The 15,220-nt window shown below is 41.7% G+C and overlaps 1 protein-coding gene across 1 annotated transcript in view; it reads left to right on the top strand.

Moving 5' to 3' along the window:
- The window catches only part of nkx2.2a (NK2 homeobox 2a), a 28,909-nt gene extending 17,071 nt beyond the window's left edge, over positions 1-11,838 (top strand). Inside the window, 3 exon segments of the mRNA XM_068752330.1 lie at positions 10,301-10,342; positions 10,344-10,626; positions 11,282-11,838. Of these exon segments, the coding sequence (XP_068608431.1) occupies positions 10,301-10,342; positions 10,344-10,626; positions 11,282-11,838 (882 nt within the window).
- The last annotated feature ends 3,382 nt before the right edge of the window (positions 11,839-15,220 follow it).

Below are 15,220 nucleotides of genomic sequence, written 5' to 3'. Positions count from 1 at the left end.
CACCGCCTGTAAAAAAAAAAAAAGTTTTCACCTCTTCACAAAACATGTTAATTGCCATCATGGGGCCTGATATAAAGAAAATGTTTAAATGTTAATTATCCAAATATGTTGGCAACCCATCTGCAGACAGCCATTGAAATTTCTAAATTGTGTTTTCTCCTTTTCATCTTTCATTTTGGACACATTGTTAATCAAAAGGCTTCAAAAATGTGCAGATGGGTAATCCTTGTGTCTGCAAGGAGCAGCCCGGTTCAAGGTGAGTGTTTCATGCCCCAAAGCCCTTCTGTTTCTCTCCATTGTGTTGTTTAGGTTAAATATCCTGATGGGATGCTCCTCAAAGTCAAAGAGGGACAGACAGACAGACAGACAGACACACACTCACACTCACACACACAAACTCATGCAGACAGAAACATTCACACACTCACTAAAGGCAAGCCTACCCAGAGTGGCCTTCAGCGTGCAATTACTGGCCTTTATTTTTGTAATTGCTAGATTTGAAGCAAAATAACACATTTTTCTGCAAGCCGTTGTGGAACAGAAAGAAATATTGAAAGTTTAACCTTAAAGTTCTCATGTGCAATTAGATTGAAACCCATAGTGGCAGTGAATCATTTGATGGTGGCTCAAAAAAAAAAGCACGTTTATTTTTATTAAAGAAGCACAAAGACAACTTTGCCTGAGTTAAATCAATAGGTTTTCATACATTCAGTGTGACTGCAACACACAATTTGTGATAGTACAGAAATATTTGCTTATTGTCTCAAAAACATACCTAATAATGATAGGTGAGTGCAGGATGTTTCCTGAATAATTAGCTGTTCAATGTAAATGTAAATTTAAAACCAGACGTTAGTTGTTATTTTACAGTTATTATAGTATTCTCTGTGTCTGCTATGTACGATGCTCACTGAAAAACTGCAGCTATTTCTTCACTAAATGTTATTGTTGTAAGTCCACAACAAAGAGCACTAATTATTTGGGCAGGTTAACTTTTGAAACAAACTGTTATTGGAAAAGATAAACCACCTCCTACACTAGATACTCATTGCTATTACATATGTCTGCTCAAGTGACTGCATAATTGCATTATCAGTGCCATCAGTTGATTTTAAGGCCATGGGGTTAATCCATTTTAATTATTTCAAATAGTTTTCAAACACAGTTGACATGATGAGTCAGCGGTAAGCACTGTCTCCTCATAGCAAATTGTGAATTCTGTGTGGAATTCATGTGACCCCCCCGCAAGGGATGGGAAACCAAACTAAAGTACTGTACTTCTGCAGAGAATGCAGAGTTAAAGTGTGCATGTCTGTCGACTGTTGTGTGTGCAGAGTGCACAGAAAGGACTGATCACAAGATGTGTAGCATGCATGAAAAACAGTTGGAGAGAAGTTTTAGAAGTTGTCCAAGTGCAATTGCAAATACATCTTTAAATACATCTTTTTTAAATATGTTCACTATTCAATATGAAATTAAAACACCAAAGCGATTATAGAAGTCCCAAAAATAGCAAAAGGCACTCCAGTACATGCAAGATGTGAACAGACAGTTGAATGGAAACCCTCACCTTGTACCAACTTATAACCTAATGGAGCAACAACAACTACAACAGCAACCCACAAGCAATACAAGTACAAAAGAAAAGCTCAAAGTCCAGGATTATTCGGTATCAGGCAAGAACAGATCAAGATGGCCAAGCTTGTCCTTGCCTCAACTCAAACAGCACTGGAGCAAAGATTCAAAAGGATCTTCACCTCCGATAGTGCCCGGCCATTGTCCCCGGCATGTCTTAAGCTGTCTCTTTATGAATTTACTCGTTGCTTTTGCTTTGCAAATTAACTCCGACTGGCTACCTTGAATGCGTTACAGCCCTTCCGTTTGTCAGCTGCAGATTTTTATGTAATACTTAATTTGGTTATCAGTTCTTTTCAAAGGTATCCGTCAAAAGCATTTTAAATTAAAATTAGCAATGGTTTTTTTTTGTTTTTGTTTGGCTTGCAACATATCTCAAACTAGTGCAATTAATTTCCATGAACTTGTGTATGGAAGAGCGTCACATCGCAAATTCTCATTCTGTTTTTACACTTGTTTAAAACATTTAAATAATTTTGCCATGAAATATTATTACTAAAAACATGATTCCAAATCTACTTGTAGTAGAGTGGGTTGTCAGGGTTAGCATATTGCAAGCATATTGTTTGTTTGTTTTTTTGCTTATAATAAGTGGCGACATTCCTGTGATAAAGATTCACCCAACTATTTGGTTCTGATTTCATTGTATCATTGGTATTGGTGAGGTTTACATTCTGAGTGCTTTCTCGTTGCTCAAGTGGCCTTTCCTTTCACCTTGGAAGATGTTATTGCCCACAGTGTTGGCACTGATCCAGTCATGTGACCTTCTTGGTTATATTGCAGACGTATGTAGCTACAGAAATATGACAAATAAAAAATATCTGGAAGGATTTATTCCATTTATGTCTCACTCAGGATCAATTGTGATGAGCTTTGTGTCATTAGCTGTCGTGATATTTCCATCAGCTGCATCTATACTAGTGTGTATTGCTAAAAATGTTAGCAGGTTAACATCATTGATGAAAATCATGATTAAAGAATTCAAACATTGCTATTGTGAGCATAAAATGAAGCATAATTCATTGATTCATGTTAGCATGTTGATGGCTCACCGCTGTGCTTTAGCCTCACATATCTGTGAGCATGGCTGAGCATTCCAGTGTTCAAACACAGCATTGTTTTTATTAAATGATTCAACCAAAGTTTGCCTCTCAAAACCTTCACACCAATACTACTCAATTAACACTGGAAACTCAAAACACGACTACGTCCTTTAACCTTTTATTATTTTCTATTCACTGTTTGAAGTTTCCCCTTTCATTTATCTTCCATCTTTATGAAATGCTCCATTCACACGTCTGGCTATTGAACAGGAACTGATGAATCTACAGACCATTGCTCTCACATATTGCTTTAACATCAGCTGCCCTTTCTGATGATAGGCCGCCTGACTCGTTCAGACTGACAGCTAAGAGAAGGTTTTTATTGGATCAATTCTTCGTTATCATCGTGAAGCATGTCGCTTTTCAAGCATCTGGCCTTGACTGAAGCATTTGTGTTGTGCCCACGTGCCACCGGGGCTAAAATCCTTATAGAGTGTGTCGTCTATTTGTGGTCCTTCTCCTCAGCAGCCGCGGTTTACATGCAGCTGTATGGTTCTTCAAGGCCAAACACTTGCCTTGCATGGGATGTAAGCGCTAGAAAAGATGTATTCAAGCCTAAAGTCATTCATGTCAAGTAATGCCAACAAAATCATTCAACGCAAATACTAATAAATCAGCTATTTTGATGGAAATACCAGACATTTCATGAGTGCTGAAAACTTTTTTTTTCCCAGCCTTGCTCACAGTTCAACACGTCTCACCACTTTTCCACTTTGCATTCCCTCGTTTCTCTCACTCTACAATAGGTAATAGGGCAAAGAAAGATCGACCTATACACCATTGTCATTTGAGAACTTTGGCAATATTCTTCCCTGTGCAGAATTGGGCACCTTCCTGGGAAAACAGCTAATCTCCTTTTTCTTGCTTCGCATATCTTGAAGAGCTCAACAAAAAAAAAGCATTCTACTTGCTTTTACGCAAAGGGCTTGGCCATCTGACGCTAAAGTTTTCTATGTGCGGGTGTTTGTGGGGTGGGGGGAATGTCAAGCCTTTCAGTTTGACACGACTGGCCGTTATTCTCAGCCATACAAGAGAGCCCTCAGTTTAATCGAACTTTTTTTTAAGTGCGTCTTCCATGAAACCAACCCAGTCTTCCTGGCATTTGTGCATTGAGAAGCTCTCCATCGTCCCATTCTCCTCTAGTGGTCGATACATTAAAACTTGAATTGATTGATTTTAGCATGTGTATCATCAGTGTCCTTAAGTGTCTGAGTCATTGGGCTTACAGGCCAGGGTTTGATAATAGCTTGACCGACAGGGCCTGTCTTACCCATCCCTTTTCAGGAGGTCTTGTATTTAGCACCCTGAGCACTTGTGGCACATCTCAACCAGCACTAGAGTATTCACAGTGCGGCTGAGTGCAAAGCTTTTTCTCATGTCTGAACCTCATGAATACATTTCCAACTCTAGCTACTTTGCCTTAATGTGGAATTTTAAACGGGGTATGAGGCCAATTTATTTATTTATGTCCTCCGAGTCTTAGCGATACTCTTGAGCGCAGTGATGACAGGGAGGATTATCTCTTTCTTTTATCAGCAAAGTGGCCGCGCACAAAAAAAAGCATCAGTAATGTATTCGCTATTGATTGATGGTCGCTCCTGCACTACTAGGCAACACCATTATTATCATGCATGGATTCCAGGCTGCCCACAATAAAATCATTGTGCTGATTTAAGTTGCTACCCCCCCCCCCCCCCCCCCCACAAGGTGTCACAAATATAACTGGTGTTTGCCTCGTATTGCTTTCTTCCTCGACAATTACATCGCTGTCATCGTATTTACGCCAGAAAGAGTCTTATCTGGCCATTGATACAGGAGAGGATCGGGCAACAAAAGGACGCGCAACAAGTGTAAACAGGCGTGTAAAAGTGAATCAAGACACTTTTTATGAAAATAACTTCCAAAATAAAGGCACAGTTAGTTCTATCGCAGCTCTTTACCGATATAAGACATTTTTTGTAACCCTCAAAATAATTATAACTTAACCTGTGGCTTGTTATTTTGAGCTACAGTGTCACAAAATATTTGTCTTTAGATGTACAAGCATAGTTTGATTTTATTAATATTAAAATAGGAGGATCCAGTAATCAGTGAGATTTGTTAAGATATATATATATATATATATTATTTTATTTTATTTGTCCAGATTTTACACAGGCCGTTTGCAAAATGTTTGTATTTTGCTGTGAGTAACTTCAAGACATGCACATCTATTTGGATATGCAGCTATATATGCATGAAAATACACGGGTTTCAAATCGAGTTGCAGGATTTATCAATGTCACGGGGAGTACGTGTAATTATTTCATATCTAAGCAGAGATTTTGTTATTTGGATCTTTGATTTTCTCTCTCTTCTCAGGCCCCGGCTCGCATGCGGTGTGTTTTCCGGTGTCGACACATTTTGATCTATAGAGCAAACATTATGTGTTAGTAGCCTGCCTCCTGGGAGATGCCCTGCTCCCCCAATCATTGTGGATGACTGTGACCTTGGTTATCAATCATTGTATCAGGGTATCTAATGTAAACGCCGCTGTGGCGTGGATAACATGCCGCATCTGTTCTTTGGACAGCGCGGCTTCTTGGTTACCAAGCGATTTATTAGAGAGCCCGGTGTGAGGAATAATCGGTGGCAGTATAAAGATGAACCAGCAGCTCTTCCACTGCCACGCAATTATCTCTTAAAGAGAGTTGTTGTTACTTTAATTCACCTAAATTGTGCAGTAGGTAATTTCTTGCCCCGAGAGCGTCCCAAAGAGAGAAAACTAGTCGTCCAGAGTAACAAAAATAAAGAAATGTTTCCGCAGGGAGCTGTGTTTGCGCTCAAGATCAATTTATTGCGGATGAACATATGGCCAATATTTTGCCTCCGTCATAGCAAGGGGAAAACAAACACCATGCATGTGAGCGAGTCAGCAAGAGCAGAGCCACTTGGCCAGCTATGCAAACGCTCTTGGACAATACGAGGAGAGGAGCACTTGCTTTCTGGGTATATAAACCACATCAGGCTTATCTCTGCACGCACTCCTGACTCCCATTTGGAGATATTTCATTAACTCTGCGCGCCGTCTTAACGCTGGCAACACATCCAACCCCCCCTCCAGTCTAGGTAAGCGCGCACTGGATGCTCCAGTCAGTGTGCATCCAGTGCTTTCTGTTTTTACAGGATGATTAGACACTGGGTAGTTTCCTTTGCTGCTACTTTGTGCACATTAACACGTATCCAATAGTCCTTAAGTGGAGAATAGCCCCGATCTGTTTGAAACAGGATGGATCTGCAGGCCTATATAAGTGTTTTTAGCCCACAGCAGCATACATGCACATTAAACTATGGGCAGCCTCTGCTTGGTCGAACCTTATACTTATGACTTTTGCTTACAATATTATGCCATTATTAAAAAAGACAAGCAGAATGTGCACCATATCGCCACAGAGAAGATATTCGGTGGAAAAAATGTCAAAAGGGTTCAATATTCAATTAGTATAATTCCCAAATTTACTGGTGACTAATGAACACGTTTGTCCAAACTAAATAAAGGATGCTCTTATAGGTTGTCTTATATTGGGTACGAGACACCGGCCCCCTGTTGTTTCTTAAATGTGCCGGTAGAGACCGCTAGAGCCCCACAGATGTCAACAGCTGTTGATGATGTTGCTTCACAGACTGACGAGCACAACTTGTCTGTACTTATCTATCTATCTATCTTTCTTTCTTTCTTTCTTTCGTTCTTTATCGAGCCATTTCTCCTTCCTGCGAATGTCAGCGCAATATGGAAATAGGAAGTGATTAAAAAATAATAAACCCCTTTTTAAGCAATTCGTCCTACATGGGACAAGATTACAGCGAATGGCATCATGAAATTCACCGTTACAAATAAACTGGTGGTTTAACAAATGAAGACATCTCCTCGGGGCCTGGCGCGCTGCTATAATCTCGCCGTGGCATGTTTAATCATTAGAGGAAAGGAGACGAATAAAGACTTTTGCCCGGGAGGGCAATGTGGTTAGATTTCAGAGAGAGAGAGAGAGAGAAGGACCTGTGCCCTGAAGCAAAGTCGCCCCAGGCCATGGTTTAGCCCCCATAATAAATAATCCGGACCCGCTTTACCTGAATTCTATATATATAGGCTTTTAATCATAGAGGGAGGAAATCGGTCTTGTCACTCTGTACATTTATCATGGACACCCTCAGGCGGGCGGGGTTACCTTAATCAAAGACTAACTCCCTGCCTGAGGCGCACAAACACGCTGAAATTCAGCGATTAAAGGAGGCAACGATCAACATTATTATGTTCTCCTGCGGCATTCTTTATTCGTGCATTCAATCGAAAGATTTATTTAATCAAGAATATAAAAAGCCCTTTCTTCACTTATTTGGGAACAATCGTGGGCATGAATTTTTAGGAGGGAATTATAATTAATCAGACGAGGCCCGATTTTTTGGGGGGGGTTCATCCGAAAAATTAATTGTTTTTTGCAGCAATCCTTTTCTGCTGTACGTTTGATTGCAAAGCGGGGATCAGAATTTCTTTTTTTTTTAACAAGCTTTAATAATGAGCCAGGCAGCTCAGTTGCTTATAATATTAAAATGGGAGCGCTGGCCAAACTTGTAATAGCGCAATTAAAGCTGAAACGTTCGCGTTTTGTGTGCTGTGCAGTTTCACAAAATAAAACAGGCAACAAGACACGCTATTGTGATGTTCCGTTTTAGTGTCCGATCTGGAGATTTAGCGTCAACTGAACGCTAATAAGCGGCTGATGGGAAGGAGCAGCACTGCGCCACGTTATTGTCCTTTAAATCCTGATGCATCTGCAGCTCAGAGGCCCTTCTTTACTCCATCTTCCCTCTGGTTTAACGCACCCAACACACACACACTTTACAATACATGCACGTCCCTTATTCTGAGCAGTGAGTATGATTTACCCACGGAAAAGTGAAAAGCAGTGGTGTCTAAGCATATTCGCAATAATATTTGAACTCCAAAGATAGAGAATATTTAACGTTTTCAACTTCATGATTATAAATAAAATCCACTGGTGATAATAATAATAATAATAATAATAAATATTCATTTCGCAGTTTCTAAGACGAGTTTCTCTCATTGTCCATTAGTTCGTCCCGCCTGCGAACTGACCGTCAGAGTGAAAAGGCAGGCGGCCTGTTTGAACTACCTGTGAAAGTAAACAGGTAAACACGGAGCGATAGGCCCTCCAAGTGGAGTGCGTCCACTTAGCCTGTGCACATTTACCTCTTCTTGCTGAAACCCTCGGCTCAATTGATCAAATAGTATCTACATCCCAAGCAACATGGCCACAGTCTGCAGCCCAGCGCGCTCCTGTGCGCCGTCACCATGCTGTGACTTCCTTCTTGTCACTATACGCACAGCCAGAATGACTTGGTCGTAATTTGGTTACATGCACTTCGAGGAGCTAAATCATGTTAAATAATGTCCTGTGTGGGCCAAGTGAGTTTCCTCATGAGACGTGCGTAAAGGCTGCAGCCTGGGCAAGCCCTCCTTGGTGCGCAAAGCTCCCCCAGTCTGCTGCTGGCTGGATGTTCCGTCACATGGCGGATTTAGCTGCTGTGCCGCGCTGGTGGATCAGGTCAGTAACCTCTCGCTCCGTCACAGAGACTCGGGCGCAGCTCCAGTTTGTCCATATCGCCCGTTCAGCTCAATGGAGCCTTTGTGGGCTGTGGTGATTTATTCGGTGGAATATTTACTTCGGGCCAGTGTGACAGGTGCAGGTGTGGAGCAAAGAACACTGGACTGCTCAAAAGATGGCCTGTAACTTATTCTGGATGATGCTTATGTGTTGGTAATTGTGTTTAAAGTCAAAATATATGCAAGATATTATTATTATTATTATTGTTGTTGTTGATGTTGTTGCTATTGTCAAATGTATTTAATTAATTAAATAGTGAGTGGAAATACAAGAATCTAAAATACGCAGTTTCCTTCGGAAATAAAACAGTCGACTGTGTATTTCTATATGTTTGTGCGCGCGTATTTGTGCGTGCATTCGCGTGTTAGTGTGTGTGCGCGCGCGTACACAAAGATGAAGGACTTTCCTTAATATTGTGGAAGGATCCACGAATTGAATGAAGAGATAGTCCATTGAAAGCATGTTGAATGCCATGACAACTAGGAACAACCTCGGATTTATTCCAAACAGTTGGAAAGCATTGTGCGCGGGGCGTCAATCATCTATTATTTCGCCCCTGAAATAAATGCAAAAACTGCGGCGGGACAAAAGCTTCCAACAGGAGCCGGACATTTGTCTACATTTCCCCCCATTGTCTGCAGCTTAGCAATCGGTTTGTATTTGTGTTTGCCCGGGTCCGACCACCCAGGATGCGCAGAGGGCTGAGGAAAAAACGTGGAACATTGTCACCCACATCACATACTGGGTAGGAGACGGAGGGAGGAGAACGAAAGGGAAAGTCTTGAAGGGGAGGAAAATAAAGTCAGCAACAATGATACTCGGACCTCAACAGAAAAAAGCAAGATGGATCACTTTAAGGGGGATCCTCACAGGCAGAAAACAAATATTAGGATGTGCTGCCACGATGAATCTGAAGAGATTTATTGGGAACAAAAAAAGTACATTTATAACATTGTAGTGTCATAATAAAATAACGAGAAATAACTAGCGTATATAGTACATAATTCAAAATTAAGCTATTATTATTATTATTATTAGTCGTTATTGGTGCACGCATTAACGTATTTGAGTAGGCATAATTTCTTAAATAATTAGTGTTTTCAAACAACGTCCTGCTTCACTTTATACATAGCCTCTTATCCTTAAGCTCTGGCAAAAATATTGACACAAAACGTTTGCATAAATTATATATTCAAACATAGCCGCCGCCTTCCCTCGTGGTCCGAAATCGCCCGAAAATAAAGAACACCGTTGTACTCGGCGTCCCAAAATGTACACTTTTACACTAATATATGAGGGGGAGAGAAAAAAGTAAAAAAAAAAAAGGCGAAAAGCTTCAGTGGGAGCAATTTGTTAAAACAGGCGTTTTAAGTATTGTGAGTTTAAAGCTACTTGGAGGTTCTTTGTATGTAAATAGGGTGTAAAAAAGGCCCTCCCCGTCTTTGTAATTAATTGACACGTTATACCACTCATCATGCTCTGAAGCACCAATGGTAGAGGCTCGGATCTCCCCAAAACCCACAATTTCACATCTGCAAACACTGTCTTCATCCACTTGACTCCTAAGACCCGCCCACACGTGGCCAACCTTTCGCGGATTTTTTTAATGCTTTTTCACTGCAGGTTCATGCGTCGAGAACAACCTTATATGGAGTGATCGGACAAGGTAATGGCTTATTTCCCTCTAGCACCCAGTAGCGCAGTATCCATGATCCACGTACTATAGCGCTTCAGCCACTTTGGCATTCCTCCTGGACTTACTGAATCCACTGCTTCTTCCAGGCAATGGTTCCACAGTGGCTGCTGTGACTGTGCTTCGGCGTAAAGCGACTCATCCTCTTCCCCCCCCCCCCCCCTGAATTATCGCCTCTCGTTCTTTATTTGTGTGTTTCCAAACAGCGGATTGTCCGAAAAGCTGCTGCAGCAACTTTTCCCTGCGTATTTCCCCCCCCACCAGAATATGTCGTTGACAAACACAAAGACGGGCTTTTCTGTAAAGGACATTTTGGACCTTCCTGACACAAATGACGAAGAAGGATCTATCACCGGACCGGAGGAGGACACGGAGGGCTCGGAGACCACATCCACGACGAAAAGCAGTGGAGTTTTGGTGCAAAGTCCTCTGGAAAGCGTTCAGAATCTGCCTTTAAAGAACCCCTTTTATGACAGTAGTGACAATCCTTACACGCGATGGCTCGCTACTACGGACAGTATCCAGTATTCATGTAAGTAAGAGTCTCATGATTCGTGCTGATAACGGCTTCTGTGGTGGTTTTGAAGCTCTGTGATCGCATTACGCAGTGAATGATGTTGCGCATCATTCTATTTCACGCATAAAACGATGCGCTTTGGGTGGCGTGGCTGCGTTCATCTTTATGCGCCTCGTTCTTGTCTTGAGGCGTTTCCTGCTTAGCGCAGCAGATGCATGCAGTGTTTAGAGCTCCGCGCACTTTGCATGGTTAGAATGTGATCGATAGAGCTCCGTGGATAAACACGAGGGCTGTAAGTAATTCATATAGAACCACGATGTGTGTGATAGTGGGTTCTGTGGGGCTTTACAGGCAAACAATACACATTTTAATGCTTCACTGGCTCCCTTTGCTCCTGCAGACTTGGGCTGGGGCTTTTTTTTGTGTGTTTTCCGCGTCAAAACTGCCCGAAAGAGTTCAAATGTTTTATATTATTTGCTTGCTTTTAAAGTGAAGTTCATAAAACTTTAGTTCAATATTTGGTTATTTTTTTCATAATTCTCTGCAGTAGAATTCATTTGATTAATTAAACTTATTTAATTGTCTTTTTTTTTTTTTACTTTCTAATAAATGTCCCTGAGAACTTTAAAACGTAACATTTTGACAGTGTTTTTCCCGTTTCTTGCCGCAGTGCACGGCCTCTCCGCCAGCTCGCAGGACTCGAATCCCAAATCCCCGGAGCCGTCTGCGGACGACGAATCGCCGGACAACGACAAGGAAACTTCCAGCAGCGGCGGCAGCGACTCCGGCAAGAAGCGGAAAAGGAGGGTGTTGTTTTCCAAGGCGCAGACCTACGAGCTGGAGCGTCGTTTCAGGCAGCAGAGGTACCTGTCCGCCCCTGAGAGGGAGCACCTGGCCAGCTTGATCCGCCTCACCCCGACCCAGGTGAAGATCTGGTTCCAGAACCACCGGTATAAGATGAAGAGAGCCCGGGCAGAGAAAGGTATGGAACTGACGCATCTCCCCTCACCCCGGCGGGTTGCCGTGCCCGTCTTAGTCAGGGATGGGAAACCGTGTCACACTCTTAAAGCTCAGGACTTGGCGGCCACTTTTCAGGCCGGGATTCCCTTCTCGGCTTATAGTGCCCAGTCGCTCCACAACATGCAGTACAACGCGCAGTTCGGCGCGGCCACGCCGCAGTTCCCCACAGCACACCACTTTGTGCAAACGCAACAGTGGACTTGGTGAGAGACACGATAGAGACTTGGCTTGGAGACACGATAGGGAGTTTCACCACAAAGCAAACAACAACAAAAAAGAAAAACTCAAAAAACAAAGGACTTTTCGTTTTTGCAGCTTGACTCATATAAATACTACCATTTTTATTCGGGGCTCATGTGCGCCGTGTTTACATGTTTTCGTTAAGAGAACTGGGTCCAAACTTCTCCCTTATAGATTTTATTAAGAATGTCAATGCTCTTCTTGTGAATTTACTTTTTTTTTTTTTGTAAAGTATGCTGTGTGTTGGTTGTAGAGATGTTTTCTCCTTCTTTCTTTTGTCCCTTCGTGTTATTATCAGCACGTATGAACCACTTTATAATTATAGAAATGTTTAATTTCTTGTTTCTTTTATGAACCGAAAAAATATTTATGGCCATGAATAAACACTGGCAAATTTTCAGCAATTTTTCATTTGTTTTTATTTCCTGTAAATATTTTTGTGGCACTTGTTTTGCAACTCGTCGATCTGTCAGGGGCGAAAAGCTGAATATTGACCTATATTAAAAAAAAATTTAAAAAAAAAAATGATCGAGTGATTCGGACTGAACACTCTGGATGTCGTGTCAGATCACATCGTTAGATGACAGTGTTGCCGCGAGGTGATGCTAAAAAAAATCATAATAAGGATTTTAAAATAAAAAGCTGTGTTTTTGAAATGAAGGTTTGGTTTTTATAAAGTGTCATCGATCTGATTACCTCTGAAGCGCAACATCGGAGGGGACAAAAACTACGGGACGGCTCTTGACTCGATCTCCAGCGCACTTCAGCCTTTTCTTTAAAAGCAAATCTAATCCGGAGAATATTTCTTTTTCTTCCTTTTTTTAGAATCCGAACACCTCACTAATAGCCTAAAGTCACTCATGAAATGGGACTAAAATCCACTCACTTAATACAAGAGGACTTCTCCACATAAGAAGCTTTTGAATGAAAAGCTCTCGTTTTTTGTCAGCGTCTCCTAACAGCTCCCAGCCCGGGGGGGGGGGGGGGGGGGGGGTGCAAGGGGGCAGACCGCGGGGGTTAAAAAAAATGGCTTAATGAAATAAATGTTTTCTTATCGTGTTATGGGCGCTAAACTGCAAATATGAGTGCTGATCAATGAGCTGTATTCTTTGTTTAACCACGGCCAAGTAAAATACGCACGGCTTGAAGAAACCCTAACTGCCCAATAAACTTATTTTTACATGCGCTTATAATAAATTTGGTAATACTAGTCTGCTTTTCAATATGTTTCACATAATGGCCACAAATAAACCAACTAAAATAAGCGGAAACGGCTCATCGGTGATCCGCGGCGTTCTGCGGATTACCAGACTCCAGTCAATATCTTGGGTAAATAAAGTAACCCAGTAGAAAAATCTATGCGTTTTGTTTGTCCCGGGACGGAAACCTCCCAACAGATGTTAGAGTCGCCCCTATCATCACTGAACAAACAGCTAAATTGGCTAGATTTGCTAATTATTTACAGAATTGAGTCTCATGGGGCTACTGCTTTTGTGGGCGACACAGACTCAATTTGTGCCAGACAGAAAAAGGTTTTGTGTTTCGCCACTGGATGAGCTTGTAGGTCAAATATATCAGCAATTTACGCATATCGTTTTTAGCGTCTTGGTCGATATACACGCAGCTCGGCGATAAATTGCTTGTAGTGAAGTTGACGAGCAAAACGGAGGAGAAATATATGATGGGAAATTAGAATTACAAAGTAAACCACAATGGAATTGATATATTTTTAACAGATAAATGGCTTCATCAAAACGATTTCTGTTAAAGAAAATGATATTTCAAACCTCACAAGACAAATGTGGAGTTTTGCAAGATCGTACTCGACGTACCAAAACCCTCTGCCTGGATTTGCCGGCATATTAACAGAGGGGACGCGGACCTTGCAGATAGAGAGGATGAAGAGTTTCTTGGTGCGCGGTTCAGAGTCAGGGAGACGCATCCTTGGTCTTTTTGTCCTGCCTGTCACTTGGTGCCATTGTGATCTTTGCTGCACACGTTGTGTCCCATATGGGCAGCTGGGCTCTGACAAGGAGAAAGGGATCTCTTACAAACCCCAAATTGTGTCAAGCTCTCAAATAAAGCATTGTTGTCTCTCAAAGAAAAACGAATTAAAAATTCGTGCTATATCTATTCCGGACAAAGAAGAAGCCCCATTCATGGATAACAGGCAGTCCTTCTTCCTTGATAGAGCTATGCCAACAACAGCCTTCTCATCCCCCCCCCCCCAAAAGTGAAAGGCTGATTATTGTCTGTACTCAAAAAGTCTCTTCAGCGCAAAAACTATTTTTGATACAAGACACTGTTCTTCCTTGTTTGCTTTGAGTCCCGCTGGTATGCGTAGGCCTGTTTCTAAAATAACCACATGGAAAATCGTGCGTAATAGTGCGGATTTCCATATCAGGTGTAAAACTAAACCATTATTCACACTGTGCGGGGCATTAACGTGTTCACAAAAGCTTTACCTGAATTTTACGCCAGCCTGTTCTGCTGGCAGAGAGTTAAACGTGCAAATGGTACAGCTGACTAATGTATTTGTACTTTTATTCTAATGATCTGGGAATGATGCTGTATGATGCAGATGTTTTCGAAGGGACAATAAAAAACAACAACTTGGGGAATTCGTTAACCTATGCGCAAAAATCCACTTGGCGACACCGGAAATTAACCAAATAATAAATATAATATATAAGTATATACATATATATTTATTTTATTAAATATATTGTATTTATTCAGGCCACATAGAATTTGGATCTTTTATGTTGGGGGGGGGGGGGGGAGCCAACGCTAATCTTAATTGGTGCGTCCGGCAGGCTCTGTTGCGTTTACCTCCGCAAACCAGAATAAATATGATAGCTGTGTTAAAGCCCGATGATAAACTTTTATAATGAATAGTATTCGCTTTGTAAGCGCGTTTCGTCATTAACATGCCAGAAAATGACGCCACCTCTCTACGAGCTCAGCGACCGGGGTCAGATTGATCGGAAATTGCTTTTGGCTGCTTTAAGGGATAAAGCAGGCGGCATTTAAACAAGCATCTTGGCGCCCGACACGGTTCAACCCGTGTGGATAACACTATTATATACCTGGGGATACAATACTCGAGGAAATACGCACTCGGGGACACCGTGGATCCTTCTCATCCTGTGCCATTTGAACCTGAACATGAATCATTTGTCTATCGCGCACATCTCCAAATAAACGAGGATTTCAAAGCTATATAATAAGCGGCGCTTTTCATTTAAGGGAAGCTATCTGGGTTGTATTGCCTGAAAAGAGATCTAGATTAGATTCGCCACAGTGTCGATATTAACTATAAGGAGGGATATGATGGAGAGAGGGAGGC

The sequence above is a fragment of the Brachionichthys hirsutus genome, chromosome 18 (assembly GCF_040956055.1).
Source record: "Brachionichthys hirsutus isolate HB-005 chromosome 18, CSIRO-AGI_Bhir_v1, whole genome shotgun sequence".
Classification (NCBI taxonomy): Eukaryota; Metazoa; Chordata; class Actinopteri; order Lophiiformes; family Brachionichthyidae; genus Brachionichthys; species Brachionichthys hirsutus.
This window is presented reverse-complemented; position numbering and strand designations above follow the sequence as displayed.